General features: G+C 44.0%; 1 protein-coding gene across 2 annotated transcripts in view; it reads right to left on the bottom strand.

Moving 5' to 3' along the window:
- LOC144893231 (uncharacterized) overlaps positions 1-24,589 on the bottom strand; it is a 59,701-nt gene that overhangs the window by 16,389 nt on the left and 18,723 nt on the right. For both annotated transcript variants that reach the window (XM_078782984.1, XM_078782985.1), the window contains exons 5-7: positions 21,687-21,763; positions 12,903-13,018; positions 1-1,683 (exon numbers count right to left, since the gene is read on the bottom strand). The exon at positions 1-1,683 is cut by the window's left edge and continues 394 nt beyond it. In XM_078782984.1, the coding sequence (XP_078639110.1) occupies positions 1-1,683; positions 12,903-13,018; positions 21,687-21,763 (1,876 nt within the window). The remainder of the gene's footprint in view (positions 1,684-12,902; positions 13,019-21,686; positions 21,764-24,589) is intronic.

Here is a 24,589-nt window from a genome sequence, read left to right as displayed (position 1 = left end):
CAACTTTTCTGCACCGAAATCGTGCTGTGCCAGCGTTGGGGCAAAGTCGCACGGCGTCCAATATGGCTGCGTCACTGGCACATCATGGAACGATTTATCTTTCTGTATTACTGCTGATCCGACATTGCGAGGCACAATTCCCGGATGCAAAGCAACTTCTCTGACATCATGTGGATTACGTTCTGGCTGTGTTGGTGGTGCTCCCGCGTTGCTTGCTATCTTCTCTTGCCGCACTACCGTTCCGACATTGCAGGACGTTCCACCCGGCTGCGTTATGTCTGCTCGGGTGAAGTGCTGCACGCATCCAGACTTTAGGCCTGTGGCACCAAGTTCCCATAACGAGGTGCTTGGCTGAACCGCTGTTGCTTCAACACCAAACAATGTCTTATCCATCTGCATTACTTTAGTTTTGTCACAACGTGACATTTCCAATGGTTGTTTTATTGTTGCTTTGACATTGCATCTCGTACTTCTTGCCTGTAGTTCTGCTGCTTCAATGCTAAACTGCCTCCTTTGTTGTTGCACTGTTGCTCCAACATTACACCATGGAACTTCAGGGTGCATTTGTAATACTCCTACATCACACCACATTGGTTCTGGACTCATTGTCCCAATATAGGAAGATGTACTCATTGGCTCGTTTACTAATGTGTCCATGTCATGGGGCATCCTTCCTGACTCCAATGCTGCTATCCCATAGTCGCATGGCATCTTGTTTTGTTGCACTGCCGCCATTATGTAGCTTGGCATACTTTCCAGTTGTGTTGTGGCTGACGCTACAGTGGTCCTTATGTTGTTTCCTGACTCCATTATGCTTTCTTTGACATAGTCTGCCGGTCTTTGTGGCCGCATCAATGATGCTTCAACCGCATGTGTAATCCAATCTTCTTGTCCTGCTGCTGCATCCACTTCACAACGCATACCTTTTGGTTGCACTTTTGCTCTTTGCATGATACATGGTAAGTACACTGTCTGTTCACCTGCTGCTTTATCATCACAGCACATCCTTCCAGGATTCATCATTGGGGTTGCATAATGCCACGGTGCCCTTCCAGGCTGCATGTCAGATGGCCTGCTCTCTAGTTCCATCGTTGCTACTCCAGCATTGCAAGACATCATTTCTGCATGCAGGGCGCCTACTCCAACATTCAATGGCGTCTTCTCGAGATGCGTATCCACTACTTTCTTGCTCAATGATATCGAATCAGGATGGCTTAATGGCACTTCAACATGATGTGGGCAACTTCCTGGATGCATTGCTACTGCAGCTTCTACATCATGCAGCACACTTCCAGACTTCTCCATTGATCTGTTGCCACATGGAACATTGCTGGGTTTCACAGCCACATCTGCGGCACAACTGTTTCTCTCTACCTGTGCTGCTGCTTCTGAATCATTTGGCATCTTTCTTGGCTTCTCAGCTGCTGATTTCCAATCCTGCTGTGTCAATCTCGGCTGCATTACTGGAGGTCCAACATTCCATGGCATTCTGCAGAGTTTCACTGATGCTGCTTTGGTATTACAGTGGATTATTTCCGATGGCACTGCTGTACCTCCAACATCGCAGTGAATTCGTTCAGGCTGTGTTGATGCTGCTTCAGCATCTTCATTCAGAAAGTATTTTTGTTCCAATTCACCACTTCGGGAAACTTCCACACCCCCAGTACGTGTTGTCTGGATCATCTGTAAGACAGGCATCTATTGGTTTATGTTACAAGGCACATAGCCAGGTGAAAAATGCTAGCAAAAGGTAATAATTAAGAGGAAAATAATGAGTGAGAGAGAGAGTGAGAGTGAGAGTGAGAGTGAGAGTGAGAGTGAGAGTGAGAGTGAGAGTGAGAGTGAGAGTGAGAGTGAGAGAGAGAGAGAGAGAGAGAGAGAGAGAGAGAGAGAGAGAGAAGGTTCGTATCTTGTTGGGTGGTGTGAAAGTTTGAAGGAGCTGAGTCAGGGATGATGAGAGGTGAAGCATGAAAAGGGGACTGGACATCAATTGATTAGTGATGAAAGCGATGAAAGTTCATGAGTGATTAAAGTGAGATGACAAGCTTATCAAATTGTTGTATATTGCTTCATCATCTAGGCAAGAGTAGATAAGGGATGGGCCAGCAGGAGAGAGGTTATATGTAGGAGGTAAGGAAAGGCTGTTGGTGGAGTTTCGGATAGGACAGCAAGAAGTAAGGAGACATCCAGAAAACCTAAGACAAGGTAAAGCACCAGGGCAAGATCACATGCTTCTAAGAGTGTTACTGGACGTCAGAGAGCAGATGAATTGGATAATCGTTGATCTCTTTAATATCTCACTTTAGACAAAACAAACAGCAGAGGATTTAAGTGTAGCAAGTGTAAGGAAATTTAAAAAAAATCGAGAGAAGCATTGGAGAACTAGAATGGCACTCGGTTGAGCATATACCTCCTTCCGCCAGGCTGAACAGTTTACGTTTTGTATCCATCAATCAAAATTGAATTGGCTTGCTTTTGTCACCGACCACAATCATCCACAAAGTTTTGTCATAATCCATCCCCAACCTTTTGAAATATCATGCTTCATATCGTTTTGCCCCATCTCTCAATTGTGAAGATTCATTGAAAACAAACAAACAAGTAGAGCTACATTGAAAGTACACCACCCCCATGCCAAATAAATAAATACCATATCCTCCAGCACGCAACAGTGCCGGGCACCTACTTCGCCTTTGGCGCCCAGCAATGCCACAGTGCAGCACATTGAGATGGAATTGGGAGGAAGCGGTGTACAATAAATGGATTAATTGTGTAATTAAAATAAATAAATAATAACCGTAAAATAATAAATTTCTTAATCAATTGGCTAATTGCATACCTAAACTATCACTGTTTTATCCGAATCTGTAACTTTTTGAAAATTAAATAATAAATTCATTGATTAATTAATAAATCCAAAATACTTTTTATAGCCAAATCACTTGGTCACTGTCATGTCCAAATGTCAGCTTTCAAGCTCGAAAGGTGCCTGAGATTACCCAGCTGAGAAAGAAAATAAATAACTGAAAAACAATTAAGTAAAACAAATAAATTATAATAATAAAATAATTAATTTCTTAATCAATTGGCTAATTGCATCCCTAAACCACCACTGCTTCATCCAAATCTGTAACTTTTTGAAAATTAATTGAATAATCAATCGAAAAAATTAAATAATCGATTAATAGATTCATTAAGAATTGATTGATTAATTGTGTAATTAAAATAAATAAATAATAATCATAATATAAATAATCTCTTAATCAATTGGCAAATAGTATCCCTAAACGACCACTGCTTCATCCGAATCTGTAATTTTTTGAAAATTAATTAGATAATTAAACAAAAAAATAATATAATTTATTTATTTATCAATAAATCAAAAACACCCTTTATATCCACATCACTTGGTCACTGTCGTGTCCGAATATCAGATTCCTAGCTCAAAAGATGCTCGAAATATTGCCTAGATGAGAAAGAAAATAAATAAGTGATTAATAAATCAAGCAATTGATTAATCCAAAAAAAACTTTTTTGCCAAAGCATCAAAATGGATTTTTTTTTTTTAGAAATGTTGACAAAATAATTAAAAATGAAAAACAGAAATATGTAATATACATAAGTATTCAACCTCCTGAGTCACTACTTTGTAGAAGCATCTTTGGCAGCGATTACAGCTTCAAGTCTTCTTGGGTATGTCTATCAGCTTCACATATCTGAATTTGGGGAGTTTCTCCCATTCTTCCTTGCAGATTTGCTAAAGCTCTGTAAAGTTGGATCTTCTCAAGAAGTTCCAGCTCAAGCTCTGTAAAGTTGGAGCGTCGGTGAACAGCAATCTTCAAAGTTTTCCACAAATTCTCAATGGGATTCAAGTTTGGGCTTTGGCTGGCTTCTGTCTGGCCACTCTCCCGTGAAGCCTAGATGTGAAGTGCTGCAGAGACTGTTGTCCTTCCGGCAGGTTCTCCCATCTCACCCAAGGAACTTTGTAGTTCTGTCAGAGTGGTCTGAGTTTTTGGTCAACTCCCTGACCAAGGTCCTTCTTGCCCGGTTGCTCAGTTTGGTCGGATAGCCGGCTCTAGGAAGAGTCTGGGTTGTTCCATATTCTTTCCATTTCCCAATAATGGACCTCACTGTGCTCTTGGGAACTTTCAACACTCTATGAATTGTTTTTTATATCCTTCCCCAGATCTATGCTTCTTCACAATTCTATCTCGGGGTTCTACAAACAATTCCTTGGACTTCATGGTGGAGTTACTGCTCTGACATGCACTGTCAACTGTGGGACCATATGTAGAAAGGTGCGTTTCTGTCTAAATCATGTCCAATCAATTGAATTGGCTACAGGTGGACTCTAATCAAGTTGTGGAGACATCTCAAGGATGATCAAAGGAAATTGGATACACCTGAGTTCAATTTGGAGTGTCATAGCAAAGGGTTTGAATATTTATTCAGACAAGACATTTCAGCTTTTCATTTTTAATTATTTTGTAAAAATTATCTTTAAAAAAGATTCTACTGTGACATTATGGGGTGTTATGTGTAGATCAGTGACAAAATTCCTCAGTTTAATCCATTTTAAATTCAGTATGTAACACAACAAAATGTGAAAAAAGTCAAGGGGTTTGAATACTTTCTGAAGGCACTGTATCTCAGGAGGCAAAGAGGATAGGAATTGGGCAGTTCGCCGATGTGCATTAAGAATCTTTGAGGATAGATGCAATCCTCTGGAGAGGTATGACAATATCAAATTTGTGTGCCTTTGCCTTCATCTTCATCCTTCTCCAGAGTTCTCAGAGGTCCCTGGCAGAGGATTTTGGGCACTCTGGGAAATGGCCACCTTCCTTTTTACAACGTCTTCCCAAGCGAGCTGCTTTTTAGCTCACCTGGAACTAAGTTCAGGGGAGCTTATGCGATGGCGCGTCGTCCGTCCGTCAGTCCGTCCGTAAACACTTGAAACTTCTTCTCTGAAACCGCTGATGGGATTGCAACCAAATTTGGCACAAATGATATTTGTTGTGTTGTGATTAAAAAAAAATTCGCAGCATTAAAAATATTGGAGTTTAAGGGGTCTACTGTGGGTCAAAGTGGATCCAGGTTTGACCCCCCAAATAGGAATTTGCTTTTTCCTCTGAAACTACACACACTATTTCGATGAAACTTTACCACAACCTTCATCACCCGTGATGTACCCATGTTTGTTCAAGGCATTGGAAACATTAGGGTCGAAGGAGGTACATGGGGTGGGATTGCCTCCAAAATAGGTATTTTTTTGTTTGTTTGTATAAAGTCTTATGATTATGTTAGTATGATTCTCCATACTGCCCTGTCTTCTAGCAAGCATTGAAATTGGTTTAAAATACCTTTGGTCAGTGAAGTATACTGTTTATTCCACCAGGTGGGCACCAGGGGTATTGCCCCTATGTTTCTTGCTTGCACCCATGTCTCTTCTCCTGCATTGGATTGTTTCTTGGTGAACCATGATTACTTCGATTAAACCCATTTGTTACTCCAATGAAAAATTGTCCCCTCTTTTCTCTCCCTAGATGTCATTGTTGGAACACACAAACTAAAAATTGACGTAAGCAGGGCCAATGCAGAGTCATTACGGTGAATTGTTTAAGTAACTTCTTACATGGCGCAATGAACAAAATAAATGTTTAAAAAGCATTGAATCATAACTTAGGTGCAGGTAATTAATCGGCTGTTTCGGCTTTTACAACTAATCGGCTGTTTATCTCCCTTTGTAAATTGCTATCTCAAAGGGCGATTAGCTGCGTGCGTACAACGAGGTTTTTTGTCACCATTTAAGGGTTAGGCATGTGTCAGCAAGACACTCGCTAAGCGCCTTTCGTAAATTCGGCCTTTTAGGTTTTGAATCCCACTAATAGGCCGGGTCTGGATCCGGACCTGAACCAAAATCAAATTGGCCTGTTCTTGTCACCTAACTAACTCATCTACCTAGTTTTGTCATAATTCATCCGCAACCTTTTGAAATATCGTGCTATACAGGTATATCATTTTGGCCCCATCTCTCAATGGTGAAGAATCACTTGAAAAATAAAAAAAACTGTCGTATCCGGATCCGATTCTTCAACAGAATCGAATCTATGTGTCCTTATCACACACCCAACCAGTCCACCAAATTTCGTCCGAATCCGTCTACAACTTTTTCAGGTATCCTGCGCACAGACAAACAGACAGGGGTGAAAACATAACCACTGTCCACCTTCGTTGGCGCAGGTAATTACTCAACAATGAGTTCAACTTCGATAGTGGACGGAAGATATTTGAAACATCGATTAGGGATCAGATGGTGGTGGAGTATCATGGCTGAGGCAGGGCAGCAGCTTGGTGTCATTGGACCTCACCCATTATCTATCTATAATTCCAGTAATCTCTGTGTGTGTGTATGTATGTGTGTCTGTGACCGCTGTTTCTCGACAACCACGGGTCCGATATACTTGAAACTTGCCAGGTATATTGCTGGGGACCTGAGGATGTGCCTTTTCAAGGTTTCATATTAATCGGACAAGTAGTTACCGAGCTATGTCCAAAAAACGATTCAACCAATCAGAGAGCAGCGAGCTATCACGTGTGCCGAACGTGGCGAACAGACTCTGCCTCGGACGGCACATTTGAGAGCGTATTCATTTATTTCACGTTGGCAAACTATGTTGGCGCTATGTTGGCGTTAAACTATGTTTTAAAACTAATTAAAACTACTTTGCGATTCATCGTAACTGCGATTCGTAACTGCCGTTCGCTTTGGCTTTGCGAATGGACCAAACCATTTCATGTAAATAGAGGGGGGGGATTGTCACCGTACTCGCAAGCCGTTCGCTTTGGCTTTGCGAATGGACCAAACCATTTCATGTAAATAGAGGGGGGGGGGATATAATTTTAGATATATATATATAGTACGGGCATGCCCTAGTCTATCTATAATTCCAGTAATCTCTGTGTGTATGTGTGTCTGTGTGTTTGTCTGTGACCGCTGTTTCTCGACAACTACCGGTCCGATATACTTGAAACTTGCCAGGTATATTGCTGGGGACCCGAGGATGTGCCTTTTCAAGGTTTGAAATTAATCGGACAAGTGGTTCCCAAGGTATGGTCACCGTACTCGCAAGCCGTTCGCTTTGGCTTTGCGAATGGACCAAACCATTTCATGTAAATAGAGGGGGGGGTTCTGTGGTCGTTGCTTTGGCTTTGCGAATGGACCAAACCATTTCATGTAAATAGAGGGGGGGGGGGGGTTCTGTGGTCGTTCGCTTTGGCTTTGCGAATGGACCAAACCATTTCATGTAAATAGAGGGGGGGGGATATAATTTTAGATATATATATAGTACGGGCACGCCCTAGTAAAGGGAAGATGAGGAGAAGTTTTTTTTTTTTTTTTTGTATACTGAATCGAGGCTCGTGAAAGAGCTAGCATTTATTTCACAAACAAATCAACCAGACAAACAAAATATACAAAAAGAGGGAGCGGAAGACAAGATGGGGAGAGAAGGGGAAGCACACAACCACAACATTTGAGAGCAGGGAGAAGTGTGGGAGGGAGAGGGCTTGGGGGCAGGAGGCGTGGGAGGGGGGGGGGGGGGAAGAGAGGTATAAAACACAAAGGGACCGAAATTAGCGGGGGTAGAAAAGATCAAGGTTTTGGATGGGGGAGGATAAGAGATGGTGGTGAACAGCTGTTTTAAAGACCTGGAGGGTGGAGTGGGATTGAAGAGAGTGAGGGAGTTTGTTCCAGAGGCGGGAGAAAAGAGGAATGAAGGAGTGAAGGTGAGCAGAAAGTCTTGATTTTGGCAGTTTAACCATAAGAGGGTTGCAGGCAGATCTTGTGCGACCTGTAGGAGTATTTGGGGGACAGAGCCCAGAGAGAGCTGGGGGGGCAAGGCCAGAGAGGAGTCGGTAGAAGACGGAAAGACCACCAACCTGCCTGCGGTGAGTGAGAGAAAGGCCCTTGGAGATAGCTTCATCGCGGGAGATTCCAATGATTCTGAACGCTTTGGTTTCAACAGCGTGAAGATGAGCTAGGTGTGAGGCAGGAGCACCAGACCAGAGGGGAGAGCAGTATTCCATAGAGCTGCGGATGAAAGCCTTGTATGTGGTGAGGAGCTCAGGTGTGCCAAGGAAGGACTTCGCACGACGGAGGATGCCCAGTCGGCGACTGGCTTTGGAGGCCAGATTTGAAATGTGGTTTTACCAGGAAAGATCATGGCAAATAGTGAGACCCAAAAGCTTGAGTGACAGAACTTCTTGGAGAGGATTATTCAGAAAGTGGATGGGAGGGTTTTCCAGTCGGTCTTTTCGGAGAGACATCGTAAGAGTGTGAGATTTATCAGGATTGAAAGACATGTTCCATTTGATTGCCCAGTCTGTGATTTTGTCCAGGTCTGCAGAGAGTGAGGAGGCTGCAGACTGCCGATCTGAGGGATGAGGAATGGAGCGACAGCGAGTAGAGTCGTCAGCAAAGAGATAGAGAGGATTTTCAAGAGAGTCAGAGAGATCATTGATGAAGACCAGAAAAAGCACAGGGCCCAGAACACTACCTTGGGGAACTCCAGCCTGAACAGGAAGAGGAGATGAGAGAAACCCATTCAGGGCCACACGTTGACTACGACCAGAGAGGAAGTCCGCCAGCCATGTGTGGAGATTTCCATGGATACCAAAGGAGGAGAGTTTGGTGAGCAGAGCAGGGTGCCAGACCGTATCGAAGGCACGTGAAATGTCAAGGGAGACAGCTCTAATTTCCTGTTTGGCATTGAGGACCTCCATCCATTGTTGAGAAAGCAGAAGCAGCATGTCCAGAGTAGAGTGACCAGGTCTGAAACCAAATTGATGATCAGAGATCAAGCCATTGGAGAAGAGGAAAGATTTCATATCTGAAGCAATGATGGATTCCATGACTTTGCTGATAATTGGGAGAAGGCTGATTGGTCTGTAGTTGCTAGGATCTGTTTTTGCACCTTTTTTGTGCAAAGCGGTGATGTTGGCTGATTTCCAAGCAGATGGCAGATGACCTTGAGCAAAAGAGAGGGTGAAGAGAACAGAAAGAGGGAGTGAAAGAGCAGAATAACATGATTTTAGGACCCGTGGGCTGATGCCGTCAGGACCAGTTGCAGAATCAGAGTCGAGGGTTGACAGAAACTTTTCAACCTTGTCAGGAGGAAAGGACACAGAGTCCAGGAGCAGCTGGGTACGACTAGGGACGGTGGGTACAGAGAGGGATGGGTTTGGGACACAAGATTTAGAGGCAAACACAGAGTTGAGGCATTCAGCTTTTTCACGTGCGGAGTCAGCCGTTAAGCCGTTTGAGGTGAGGGAGGGGATGGAGGGGGAACAAACACCAGAAACAGATTTGACCAGACGCCACCAGGATTTGGAAGAGGGAGACAGATAAGAGAGTTCGGTCTTGAGAACGGTGAGATATTGTTTCCTGGCTCTCCTGAGGGAGGACACACACTTGTTTCGGGCTTTGTGAAAGGAAATGAGATTTCCTTCCGTTGGATTTGCTTTCCAGGAGACGAAAGCAAGTTGTTTCAGGGCAACAGCCTCACCACAAGATTCCGTGTACCATGGACGGGAGGAAGGGTATGACAACTGAAGACGAGATGGGATAAATCTGTGCATGAGAGAGCAATTTACTTTGAAAGAATTCCCAGGATGAGTTGATGTCAGAGGCGGTAGAGATGGGAGACCAGTCCAGATGATTGATGGCTGCTTGAAGACCGTGCCAGTTGGCCTGAGTGAAATGCCAGACTCGTCGACGCTGAGGAGGCTCTCTGAGAATGGTCAGAGAGATGTCCACTTTGACAAGCACATGATCAGATGAGCCGATTGGAGCAGAAGAAGAGCAGCAGACATTTTCAGGGAAGTTAGTCATAACCAAATCCAGAAGAGAAGATGCTCCAATGACTGAGATCCGGGTCGGGAAATTGACAGATTGTGTCAGTCCCAGTGAGTCGCAGAAGTCCTTTGCTGAAGAGCCATGGCTGGTGAGAGAGGTACCCACACCCAGCCAACTGGCATGGTGACAATTGAAATCACCACATATGAGGAAGAGAGAGTTGGGATGGGTAGATAGAAGTTGGTCCATATTATCAGACAGCGAGATGTAGATGGAGTCATCACTGTTTGGTGGACGGTACAACACACATATGAACAAAAGGTGGGAGCGAAGGGGAAGCCGTAGCCAAAGGTATTCCTGGGGGTGAGGTGGAGAGAGGGCAGTGGAGGGCGAGTGAGGAAGAGAGTTTTTATAAAGATAGCAACCCCACCTCCAGGACGAGGCTCAGGTCTATCACACCGGAGGAGGGAGTAACCTGGGAGAGATACCAAGGCATCAGAGACATCATGAAGGAGGAAAGTTTCTGTTAAGCAGATCACATCTGGTTTGTCAGAAGCAACCTGTATGGAGAGATCAGTCAAGTTTGAGCGAAGGCCCCGGATGTTTGAGGTCCATACCGTTAATGAAGAGGAAGGGGGAGCATCGGGTACAGAACAGGGGGGGGGGGGGGAGGGGTAGGGTAAGATGTGGAAGAGGAGGAAGAGGTAGGGAGAGCTGTTGAAGGTGTGTCAGAGATTTCAGAATAGCTTGGAGAAAGGGAAGAATGGGGCGGACAAAAGGTTTGATGGAGATTGGGTGAGGCACAGTGAGGTGTTATTTGAGGAGGGGGCAGAGCAAGGCAGAAGGTTGGGGGAGATGAAGGTGAAAGTTGGAAGGGGGAAGAAGCAGGGAGGATGCTTTGAGGAGGAGGGGTCGGAGGGGAGTCTCGGAGGGGAGGAGCGAGGGAGAGTCTTGGAGGGGAGGGGTGTGGGGGGAGTTTAGGAGGGAGGGGAGGGAAGGGGCAGGGGGAGAGATTTGAAAGGGATAGGTGATGGGGAAGTGTTGGAGGGAAGGGGGGATGGGGAAGATTTGGAGGGGAGGGGTGAGATTGGATTTTGAAAAGTGTACGATTCATGGGAAACGAACATTTTTTGCAAAATGAGTTTGAGACCTTCGAGTCAAAAATACGTTTGAGGACACTGAAGGAGGGGTGGAGTTCTGGATAGTTTAGGGAAAGTAGAAAGGAGGAACTGTAAGAGATGGTATTATTATTATTTTTTGGAATGAATAGATTTGGTGAGCAAGACGAAAGCATCCTTTTGTAGGAGAAGAAGAAAAAGGTGTTATAATATATGAGAGAAAATAGTTGTTCAGGGGAGAGATTATACATTTCTAACCACGTGATCGCGTACAACGTGAACGAAGAACGAACGAACAAGTAAGAACAACAAATAAACGAATAAGACCTGAGAAGGAAATATTTTTTGGGTTTTTTTTTTTTTTGAGTAGAGATATTAAACAGGGAGGTATGGGGTGAACGACTGGGACGAAACAGAGAACGAAAATAAATGCAGCGCATTCGACGAACCACTGAGAGAAAAACAAAACCACAAGGTCGGAGACGGTACGGTAGCCGAAGCCTACGAGTACTAGGCCTCAGAATACTCGATACGCATTAACCGACGATTGTGTATACATGTACGAAAAATTAGCACCGAAAATTTTCCAAAAGATACGCTACAGGTACATACACCGAAAGATAGATACAGTCTCGACAAAAACACAATTGTGAAAGATCACTTAGCTTCGAAAGCGTGAGCGCATGGAACAGCTTCGAAAAGACGTGACCTCGCCGTGATCTCGCGAGATCCTGTCAAGATGAGAAACCATTCAGATAAATGTAATCATTTAAACTAAATAGGGTTTACGGGTTTACTAAATCAATATCTTGTTTAACAAATGTGTTGTCATTCTCCAAGTCACTCTAAGTACATGAAGGAAGTGCATTTAATTGATATAATACACCGAGACTTGCAGCGTTTGACAAGGTAACCACCAAATGGCGACCAGTTAAGGTGTGGCCTTAACTCTAAACCTGAAAGAGAACTGGGGAAGGGGCTATGAATTGAAGAGTGGTCATCACTGGGAGAATGTCACATTGATCTGAGAACTTTTAAAGTGATTCTTCACCATTGAGAAATAGGGCAAAAAAACTATATACTGAATAGCATAATTATCTCAGAACTGTGTACGGATACGGACGAAACCTGGTGGACAGGTTGGGTGTGTGACCAGAAAGAATTGATTAAATTTTGGTGAAGATCCGGATGCGAGAATTTTTTTTAAATTGATTTTATTCACCATTGATCGGGCCAAAAACGATATGTAGCATATTTCAAAAGGTTGTGGATGACTTATGACAAAACTTGGTGGATGAGTTGGGTAAGTGACAAGAACATCCGATTAGATTTTGGTTCCGGTCGGATCCAGATCTGACCTATCAGTGGGATACAAAACAAACTGTTGAGCATGGTGGAGGTATGCTCTCTACCCGAGTGCCATTCTAGTTTTACCCTCTATTCAACCTTGAGCCTCGATCTTGTACTGAAAAAAAAAACATGCCAGTCATTCTCAGAATCTTGTTCAACATACCAAAGCAAGTTATACTTTTGATAATTACGACAATAAAAAAAAATCTTAGCAATGTGATACAATCTAAAGTGACATTTCATTGACCATTGTCTATTTGTAAAACTAAACTGCATCACTTGGACTTGCAAATAATCTACCTCAGCCTTCATGATTTCTGAAAACACACAAGTTTGGGATGCCAAATCTGATGAAAAATGACAACATTCTTGGTTCCTTTACATTCGCAACACAAATTGTTTCGGCCCGAGAATCATTTTGAAGCAAAATTTCTCTGCTGAGCTTTCCATATACTTCTTAAGGGGCTTCAAACCTTTGAATAACTGAAAATATGCCTCGGTCATTGCATTTCCTCAAAATGGTACAACAAACAAACAAACAAAAAAGGGATGGTGTACTGGTGCCCTTTTATGACACTTACCATGACAGGAGCACTCGGTGAAGTGTGCCCAACTTTGATCCCATCATCACCATTTTGAACTAAGCAGTCCTGTCCCCATGATGACGAAGTTTCACTTTCCTGAAAACTTTCACCACCTGCCAGGGATGCCATAACATGACCCTCAAGAGATGTGTGATCGTCATTGTGCCGTAGACATTCTTGCAATTCACTTTCTTGCTTTACAAAGATCCACAACCAGCAAGGGTTTTTGGAGATTGAATCTGAGTGTTCTTCTTTTGTAAAACTCCTATGCCAGGAAGAGCCTATACACATTAGATTGAACAGTTACCATCATGATAAAATTCATCTTCAAACAACAAAAACAAAAATTTATCTTCAGACTAGGCCTGTGCATATCCAAGTATTTTGATAAATGTGTACACGGTCCCTTTGTTGACGTGGTGCAAGTCACTATAAAAAAACATTTTAGTCCAACCTCAGTTTAAAGATTTCTCTAACAGTAATTGCGTTACATTAAACAACATCAACAACAACCGGTAAATGTAGTAATTGTTTCATTTATTTTGCAGCTTTAGCTGACGAATTAATCTGCTATGAGATTAAAGAAAAAGAAAGATGAACTGATTATATAATATATTTCTTATGTATAAAATGTATTTTATTATACATATTAAAATGGTAACATACCTTTTATTATGCATAAAATACATTATACTGTTCTGTCGGTGGGTAGGGCATATATAGATTTAGGTAGATCTGTTTAGATATTATGCTCCGGTTGTCGTGGGTAGCTAGAACCATCTCGATGTAAATAAGTAGAGGACCTGTCTAGACCGGATGTCGGATAAGTTGGGCATGTGTCCCCGCCATGAGGAGGCGGGGCTTGTTAACTACAGTAGGGATTATGCCAATTCCATTGTGTGTCGTTCCCTCTGTGAACATCCCGGTGTCCCTTATGGCAATACATCCCATAGACATTAGATAGGCCCATTACAACAACACATTAATTTATCCCTCGCCGCCACAATGATCGAAAAGATCAACAGGAAGCGGCCGCGTACAACGGCGCCATGGCAGGCAGACATCGTGCAAGGCAGGTTGAGGCCACGCCCACCGCGCGATGGATTGACACCGAGGGTTTGGTGGGCGGATCGCACGGCTGTTGGGAGGGGACTCGTGGATTGGGAAGAGGCCCGGATTACGTCAGAGCAGCCCAGACAAGATACTTGGAGCGGCGGACATTTTGTCTCTTTGGTCCAGACTTTGGTGGTGAACGGTTGTGTGCCGACATTTTCCAGCTTCCCGTCCCTGGATTGATCCTGCCCGGACCTCTGTCTCAACCTTTCTTCTTGCCCTTGTTCTCCTGCCCTTGCCTCGTCCCTGCTCGTTGAAGAGACGTGAGTGCCTGGACCTTGTTCGCTCCTACCCTTACGCGTTCCTTCACCTCGACTCTCTCCCTTGCGACCCAAACGTTGAGTGCATCGCAGCATCGTGCCGAATCCGGGAGGAGATTGCCTGGTTGTGAAGACGGGTTGCACGCTGCTCGCTTGGCGCGAGAGGGTGTATCGAGGCCTGGTGAACGGGGACGCATCGATCGAGGCCTTACTCCCCGCCAAAATCGGAGCCGCGGTCGGACGACTGCGCTCGGAGCCGGACCATCCTTGACGACTGCAGACTACTGATCGAGCTAAGACGCACCACAGAACACAACAAAACGTTTATTTTCATATCCTTTCCATTTGTCGTGTGGTCGAAGTCTGTGTGTAAGAGAGTGCCTTTCACTTCAGGCAAGGTTTGTGATTTAGTTTTTACCGGCGCGTTCCTTTGTTCTCGGAGTCCGGCAATAAAGCGGCGTATTTTTGTACAGCAACTCCGATTTTGTTCGATTTATTAATTTGCAGATGAAGACTACGCGGGGCCGTCAGGTAAGCCACGGCATTATCCCCCAAACCCCCCTTCACATGTATGATCCGCCATCAATTGGAAACGCCTCATTAAGCTCGATTCCATCCATGGACACTCTGTCTTAACTGAGAGCTGTCCACACGACAATACATTTTATACATAAAACATTTTAAAAGTAGAACGACACTCATCGACCTCACAATGTCGACCAATATGCCTCCGCCCACATTATTACATCACGATACATACTTGTACCAACTTTGATTTTAAATCCATTCTACTGTTCTCAAGTATCACATTTTTACCTGACATGACCTCTGACCTCACCAAAATCACAAAATCAACTCACTCCTCACCTTTGATGCCAACATATAATCAGTTCATCTTTGCATTATAATATATACTTATACCAAGTTTGGGCAAAATTCCATCACTGGTCCACAAGTTATCACGGTAACAGGATTTTTACTGAACATGACCTTTGACCTCTTAACCCCAAAATCGAATCAGTTCCATCTTTACCTCATTATAGATACCTGCACCAAGTTTGACTAAGATCCTTTCAGCCGTTCTCAAGTCATCACAGCAATGAAAACCTATAACGGATGGACAGTCGGAGGGACGGTCAACTAGTGAGACTTCTCTGACATACTGGAACCTGGGAACATTACAAGATGGTCTTAAGAGCTAATGTATTGTTACGTTTGTACGAGGTAGTATTTGTGATTACCTTAGAACCAGGTAGAGTGCATAGATTAGCATGCTCCGATTGTCATGAAGAAGAAGAACCACCATGTAATAAATAGGGAATTTGTTTAGCCCGGATGTCGTGTATTGTTACGTTTGTACGGGGTAGTATTTGTGATTACCTTAGAACCAGGTAGAGTGTATAGATTAGCATGCTCCGATTGTCGTGAAGAAGAAGAACCACCATGTAATAAGTAGGGAATTTGTTTAGCCCGGATGTATTGTAAGGTGTATCTTCGTCCTGATTACGAGGAGTGGGGTATGTTAATTAGCTCAGGGATTATGGGTAAATTATCCCTTGTATGTCTATACCTCTGTAATTTATTTCCTATGTCCCTTTTGGCACCACATCAAAGACGCGAGCAGAAATTGCGCATTTAAACTCTAATTAAAAACCTACCAGAAACCAGGACATTGAGCGCTGCCGCGGATGACTGACTTTGGAAGCGCACGGGACGAGCGGGCCTAGGGCCACGCCCAGAAGGGCAGTGACTGGTTAGTGGGAGTGCGAGGCGCTTGGGGATTGGTGGAAGGATGACGTCAGCAAGAACGTTCTGGAGCGGGTGAGTTGGCACGGACTGGTTGGATTAGGATCAGGATGATGTCAGAGCCTGGGTGATAAAAGAACGTGGCAACGTAAAAGAACGTCTCTCTTCGTTCTTCTTCTTGGCTTGACGCGCTAGTGGACATTCTGTTTTCTTCTCCTTGGTCCCTCGCTCTGACCGATTCCCTCTTGCACCTGCTCGTTTTGAACTTTGTTGGTAAACGATCACATTTTTATCTCTCTCTACATCAATGCCTTTCTGGTTCTTCTCTGATTTAGGATCTCATCACGGGCAGCCGTGCGCCAATATCTTGCTGGTGGTTGTGAGGAGGAAGAGCCACGACTTTCCAAGCAAGAGTGATAGGTGGACGAGCACTGCTGGCTCGCTGCAGTGCGACACACATCGAGGCCTGGGTTCCCGCCAACAAACGAGCGGTTCCCGCCAACGAACGGGCGGTTCCCGCCAAAGAGCGAGCGCATTTTACCGCGAAGGCCTCGACGAGTTCTGACGAGACGCTGGTCGAGTCGAGCTAAGTGCAATTAAATAACCCGTTTTTCTTTTACCATTCTATTTCCCATTGTTTAGCAGAACAATTAGCAAGTTTAGCAAGTTCTGGTGTGCGATAGAGAAGCTGATGGAAAACGTGAAAGATGAGGAAGTTGTTGTGGTGGGAGGCGACCTGAATGGACATGTGGGAAGGAGTATGGATGGTTTTGAGGGAGTTCATGGGGGTTACGGATATGGTGTGAGAAATGGAGAAGGTGAAAGGATTTTGGAGTTTGCTGATGGAGCTGATTTGTTGATTTGTAATACTCAGTTCCAGAAAGAGGACAATAAGCTTGTTACATACAGGTCAGGTGGGTCGACGACAACCGTTGACTACCTGATGGTGCGTCGGCGAGATAGGGGGCACCTCCGGGACACAAAGGTGATCCCGGGGGAGGAGGCTGTTTCACAGCACCACTTGGTTGTCTGCGACATAAGGGTGAAAGGTGCGAGGAGAGCTCGGCGGGTGAAGTACCAACCGAGAATGAAGGTGTGGAGGTTGAAAGAGGTGACAGTAAGGGAGGCATTAAAAGAGAGGCTGAGTAGGGTAGAGGATGATGTGGTTGAGCTTGAAAGTGGTTGGATGTCAATGAAAGCTAGTCTGTTGGGAGCCGTTGGTGAGGTATGTGGATGGACAAAAGGACCACCGAGGCACTCGGAAACATGGTGGTGGGATGTTGAGGTTGGAAAGAGGATGGACGAGAAGAGGAAGAAGTTCAAAGAGTGGCAGAAGGCGAAGGGTACGGGAGCAGAAACAGCAGAGCATGAAAGTTATAAGGCAGCCAGGAAGGCTGCAAAGAAAGAGGTAGCAAAGGCGCAGGAGGCATGTAGGAAAATGTTCGGAGAACGCTTGGATTCGGAAGAGGGTCAGAAAGCAGTATTCAGGATTGCAAAGCAGATAGCGAAAGAGAGGTGTGATGTGATGGGGGTGAGTTGCTTGAAGGATGAAGTGGGACAAATCGTTGTCGACCCAGATGGAATTAAAGGAAGATGGAAAAGATATATGGAAATGCTGTTGAATACAGAGAATGAATGGGATGGCAACATAGAGAGTAACCCAGTTTTAGGACCGGCAGAGAAGATAACTGAGAAGGAAGTTGAGGAAGCGATAAAAGCAATGAAGAGTGGAAAAGCGGGAGGGCCGACGGGAGTTGTGGGAGATATGTTGAAGGCAGCAGGAAGTTGGGGTGTGAAGAGAATGACAGAGATCTGTAATTTGGTGGTGAAAGAAGGCCGCATTCCAGTGGATTGGGAACTGGGGAAAAGTGACCCTCTGGAGTGTGGCTCGTACCGAGCGATAAAGTTATTGGAGCATGGAATGAAGGTATTGGAAAGGGTGTTGGAGAGGAGGATAAGGAAGAAAGTGAAGATCGACGAAATGCAGTTTGGATTTATGCCAGGAAGAGGAACGACAGATGCGCTTTTCATTGTGAGGCAGTTGCAGGAGAAGTACATGGATAAGAGGAAGAAGTTGTTTTTTGGGTTTGTTGATCTGGAGAAAGCATTCGATAGGGTTCCACGCAAAGTATTGACATGGGCATTGAGGAAGTTAGGAGTGGAGGAATGGTTGATCAGAGTAGTGATGGCAATGTACAAAAGAGCACGCACAGCTGTAAGGACGAAGGACGGGAACAGTGGTGAGTTTGAGGTGAAGGTGGGAGTGCATCAGGGGTCGGTACTAAGTCCACTACTATTTGTAGCTGTGATGGAGGTGCTGGCTCAGACCGTAAAGGAGGGTTTACCGTGGGAGTTGTTGTATGCAGATGATCTGGTGTTGATTGCGGAAAGTATGGATGGACTGAAGGAAAAGATGAACAAGTGGAAGGAATGTATGGAGACAAAAGGTCTGAAGGTGAATATCGGAAAGACAAAGGTGATGGCAAGTGGTAAAGCATGTGGTGAGGTGGAAAGAACTGGGAAGTGGCCCTGTGCTGTGTGTAGGAAGGGTGTCGGAGTGAACTCCATTCAGTGTACAATGTGCGCTGAGTGGGTTCATCAAAAATGTAGTGGTCTGAGAGGGTCATTAACCAGTGTGGCAGCTATATTCAAATGTAAGGTGTGCACAGAGGGAGCTGCAGATGGAGGAAATGTTGAGTTGGATCTTGGAGACGGCGTGAAGCTGGAAGGTGTGAAAACATTTTGCTACCTCGGAGACATGCTGAATGGAGAAGGTGGATCAGACTCGGCAACGGTTGCTCGAGTGAGATGTGCATGGAAGAAGTTTCGGGAACTGAGTGGCGTGCTGATGAGGAGGAGAGTGTCGCTGAAGCTGAAGGGAAAGGTGTATGCTGCATGTGTGAGAAGTGTTATGATTTATGGGAGCGAGACATGGGTAATGAACGTAGAGCAGCAACGAAGGCTGGAAAGGGTGGAAATGCGAATGGTTCGATGGATGTGCGGAGTATCGTTGAGAGAGAGGAAGACAAATGATGAATTGCGAAAGATGATGGGAATATTGCCTGTGATTGATGCTGTGAAGAGGAACAGGTTGAGATGGTTTGGTCATGTATTGAGGAAGGATGAAAGTGACTGGTTGAGAAGAGTGATGGAAGTTAATGTAGAAGGAAGTAGAGGACGGGGAAGACCGAGAAAGACTTGGCTAAAGATGGTGGAAGAAGAAATGCGGGCAAGGGGGTTAACAAGGAGAGATGCAGAAAATAGGGCAAAATGGAGAAGATTGTCATGGGGACCGCAAGGCTAACCCCTGCTCTAGCAGGGAACATGGCCTTAAAATGCATGTTGTTGTGTTGTGTTGTATTCTATTTCCCATTGTCCGTATTTGATTCTGTGTGTGGGAGCACTCCATATCGAAATTTTAGTGTTACCGTGTTTTATTTTGTTACCGGCATTCTTCAATAAAGCCGGTATTTTTGGACATTTTAATTTTGTGTTGGTTTAAGTTATTTATTACAGGTGGAGATGTCGAGTGGGATCCGTGAAGGTTAGTGCTCTGGTTTCTCCCCTTCCCTCTTGCTTCCCCACGCGTATTATCTGCCATTTGATTGAACGCCTCGGAGTAACAGCTCGTTTGGTCATCCGTGCTACCCTAAGGTGTTCACCAAGGGTAGTCACGCGACAGTATTGTCATAGTTACTAAGTCTCATTGTATTTCATGTTCAGTGGACTCAACGTTGTGGAGATGGACAGACTGAAGTTGGAACCCATGTGTAGATTGGTTACTTGAGGTTTTGCAATTCATTGTTATACAGTTGATTAAAGGCAAAAGGAAGTCAAAAGCCTCATACAAAATGTCCTCACGAGGATAGGTGGACAATTTAGGCTTTCTACACCATAACATACGCCAAGTTGGAATACTGCTTCATACTGGATGTCCTAATGGTTGTTGTTAAGTCGTCACTTGAACTTGCTATGACTTTTGTACTCCCGAGATTTATGGAATATACAGCAAATTGGCATATCACTTTGTTAATGATGTATTTAAAGAAGTTTTGAGGAATAATAAATATATTTATTTTTTCAAACTCCTTGCTTTGAAGATCTGCGCAAAATGTGGGATTCTTGTGACATTGCGTTCGTGACATTAAACATACGACTCGATATAGGGATTATGGGTAATTCCTTGATGATGTCATTTGTTATGTTACGTGTGAACAACACCAAGTTGCATCCTTCAGCCTCTTATGAATGTTAATGCTCAATTTTAGGTTCATTTGATTGATCATTGTGGAAATGAACTGGAAAAGCCAAACGGCTCGTCAGTCTTTCTTTGTCAAATCAATCACATGAGACTGACCCTCTCAGATTCCAAGGAGGCATCCATATTTGAAGTGTTCATGATCGGCCAAAATGGGTGACTGGGTGCAGTTATGCAAGAGTGGTGTTCACACAATGTAACTGAGGTATCTGACGTGATAATTACGCTGCCACTGTCAGACGCCTGATTACCCTGTCAGGTGCCCAGTAGTCAGGGTCCTTAGGGATATTTTGGTTCAAATTCTTCCAAAAGCATCAAATTTGGTGCAGATGTTGCCCATGCCATACTCTTTCTATTTTTGACGGGCCCCAAGGGCGGTATGATCCGGGGACCATACCGGTCCATCCCGCCATGTCACCTGACCTATGACGTCATAATTAGGATATGCATCCAATCACATGGCGTACTACAAGTGGTCAAAGTTCAAAATGAATCGATCGAAAAATGAAGGCAGGGATCTATTTTTAAGGTTTTCATAAAACCAATATGGCCGCCAGGTCACGTGACCTATGACGTCATATTTATGACATGTATACAATCATGTATACATGAACCCGGATCATGATCGCACAAAAATTAAACACAAGGATATAGCATACAGTTCATAAAACATCAAAATCCGTACCTTTGTAATTCGACTGATGAACTGCATATGCCTGAAAATTAGGAAATAGACATGTAAATATTTCCTCTAATTGTCAAAAATAAGGTCAGAGTTCGATTACCCAACCCAGAAACATAAAATGGTGAACCTCGCGTAAATCTCGACAAAAAACTCAAAAACCGACATGTTTGACTCAAAAATGACATTTAAGATGACCTTGAGGGTTGACCTTGACCTCAAATCATCAAAATATCATAATTGGATTCCTCGACCTTGAAAACCCCTGAAAAGTGGTATCATACATGATTCCAACCCTTTTGGTTATTTCACTGATTTTCCTCCAATCCGGGTGGTGGCCATTTAGTATTTCGCCAATATGGGGCCCCTGGGGGGGGGGGGGGGGCGCCCGTCTTGGCACCCGTCAAAAATCGAAAGAGTATGGCATGGGCAACATCTGGGCCAAATTTTGTGCTTTTGGAAGAATTTGAACCAAACGGCCCCAAAATATCCCTAAGGGCCCTCACTACCAGACTCAATCAGCCTGTTCACCTGAACAACCTGCTAACCACCACCAAGGTGTACAAGGTAGCAGGGAACCAAAGGATGAAGACGTTCCCACCTAACAGTTATGAGTACAATGAATAAGACCGACTCGTGTGAAGCACGAGACAAAAACTCCGGTTCAACCATGTAATGTACGTATAGTATATAAACAAAGGGTGGGAAAAGGCAGCACAAACCGGAGTATTTCAGGATGAAACTGCAAATTGCCAGGCCCTCCTTTCGCATCATGGTAGCGATGCATGACGACTGCACTCTGTAAGAGAAACCGAAGAATATCTGGATCAGGTTAAAACAATCTTCGCTCAACTAAGGCACAGATTTATCCACAAAAACTGTTTTGCAAAAGAGGAAAGATTGATGGCAAATAATTACCCCCAAGGCCAAATGATTCACATGGCCGACGTGCTTATGGATAAAACCAAACCCATAAAATGCGACTTCAATAACTCAGATGTTCATTAGCTTCAAATGCAGCGGGGTGCCAGAGAGGATGTCAAAGCGCCCGGTCGCAAAAAGATTTCCCCTCACTCTATCCCACCAGGCCAGCAGATATGCCTACCCCTTTATATTATTTTTATTCATTTTGAACAACATTCAATATCTCCTGGACGATTTTTTCCAGAATACATTACAAGAACAAGCCGGACAACTTTGTATCACCATGCGCTGCTCGAGACGTTAGGCATTGCAGCCCACCTCGGACTAAGAGCTCAATTCGCCAGCAAGAAAAATGACCAAGACTGCCTGGGCATACTAGTCGAGCCAAAGGCCTGAGGTGTGCTGCAAGGCCTGAGACAAATGTTACAAATAGCATCTTGAAACATGATTTGTTGTGGCTGTAGATGCCGCACAGAATCTGTGCATTCTTAACTAATCACGGTTAAATTAGACAACTTTCATGATTGAGGGGAAAAAAACAAAGATTTTTGAAATTAATGAACAAACTGAGAAACTGAGAATGAACGAACGATATTAAAGTAGATGTGCATGCAGACTAACACACTCAGGAAGGAAATACGAGCTTTCTGGAAAGGCAGGTATGTACACTACATGACCAAAAGTATGCAGACACCCCTTCAAATTAGTGGATTCGGCTATTTCAGCCGCACCCATTGTAGACTGCCAGGTGTTCCAATTTTTCATTTCATTTCGTGACCTGAAAATCGGGTGGGCATCAAATTGGCATGATAATATAGAAATAATTAAGAAATAATGTTCATGACCTTTCACAAGTCAGATTCTGGTACGTTAGTCTGTAATATAATGTTGAAATTTATAATTTTATTTCCAAAATCTCCGTTTAGCCTCGAACGCATTTCGATGTATTGACCAATGAGGATCGCGCTTATTCGCGCTACGAACGCTGTCTGGGCGTCCGGCTGCGAGTAAACAAAATGGCGGCCTCCAGTAGCAGCGACGGTGACGAGTGTGGGAGCGAGAAACGCTGTTATATGTGCATTTCTCCGGCCAAAAGATCAAGTTTAATACCTTTTAGTGATATAACATGGCCGCGATATTTGCAATTTGTTCTTACGTGGCAGAATTTAGAAGGTGATCAAGCTGAAATTGCGAGAAATTTCGTGAAGAACCACGCTGACGAATTCGGCGAACGTGGCAACAGTATGGTAACAATACCTGCTATAGCTATACCGCATGATGCAGCGTTTCATCAAGTGTGTTATTCACGATTTACCGATAAACAACGAGTGAGCAGGGTGCAAAGCAGCATGAAAAAGAGAGAAGAAAATGCAGCCAATACTGGTAGGTTGAATAACTTGAATAATAAATCATGACAATGCTTCAAAACTTAGTTTGATTTTTTTTTTTGTGAGGTATATGAAAAATGATTTTGTGTGTAGTCGAACAATTTTGAATTGAAGGAACTGTCCAATATTTATGCAAGGAGGTAGGGCCGAGGTGAAACAAATAAATTTTTAAAAGGAAGTCTGAGGAAAGGGGGGGTGGGGGGGGGGGGGTGGGAATCTAGTCGGGCTAACCATGTCTTGAGGTCTAGACATTTTTAACTCACATAATTTTAATTGTTTTCTTTTATGTGTATTTATTGCAGCTTCAACATGCAATGACATCAACGTCAACATTGACAAGGTGCATAAAGGCCCACAACCAGTCAAGAAACGTGCTCTACGCTCCAGCTTAGGCAAGCCCAAATGTTCAGCCAGATCCCAATATGTGTTGCCTAATATATGCATCCTTTGTCAGAAAGAGAGAACAATCAATACAGGCAAAAGGGGACGAATAAAAGAGCCTCTAACAAGGTGCTCAACAATTGAGGCACCAAGACTGCAGCAAGCCGCTAAAGACAACAACAATACAAACCTGCTGCTTCAAATTCAAGACCGCGATTGTGTTGCGATAGAGGTAAAATACCATGGTCGCTGCTACAAGGAGTATACCCGGTATTTAGGCAAGCTAGCAACAACACCTAATGCAGAGCAACAAGGAGACTCCAACTACTCAGAAGCATACACATTATTTTGTGCAACAGTCAAGGATCTTATAATAGACAACAAGGAAATCTACAGACTGAAACGACTTAATGACATGTTCATGAAACAAATCAAAGCAACACACGGAATAGAATCAAACTACAAAAGTGGCTTTCTCAAGACAAGACTGATGAAAACATTTCCACAACTATGCTTTCTAACCCCGTATATGCGCTGCCAAGGACACCTTGTGTATGTTAATGACATCTCCACTGAAGTGCTGGTTGAAGAAAAGAAAGTGTTGCAAGAAACCATGCATGGTTCAGGTGATGACACAACAGAGACAGAACAAACATCCGACTCTGAACCAACCCCACCAAAGCAACCTGGGTATACTGAGAATAACCTTAGAGAACACTACTTCACTGCGCTACAATTGAGAAATGCAATCGATGAGATCAAGCCAAATATGCCATGGCCCCCAACCTCTGAGCACCTGACAACAAATGCCGCAGAAGCAATTGTACCTGCCTGTCTCTATAACTTTATTGCATGGATGGTGGGAGTGTCAGACGAACCTGATTCTGATGAGTTTGTAAAGATAGAATCTACAATACATAGAAGAATTCTCA

The sequence above is a fragment of the Myxine glutinosa genome, chromosome 8 (assembly GCF_964187855.1).
Source record: "Myxine glutinosa chromosome 8, kmMyxGlut1.1, whole genome shotgun sequence".
NCBI lineage: Eukaryota > Metazoa > Chordata > Myxini > Myxiniformes > Myxinidae > Myxine > Myxine glutinosa.
Note: the sequence above shows the minus strand (reverse complement) of the source record. Positions and strands in the feature narration are given on the sequence as shown.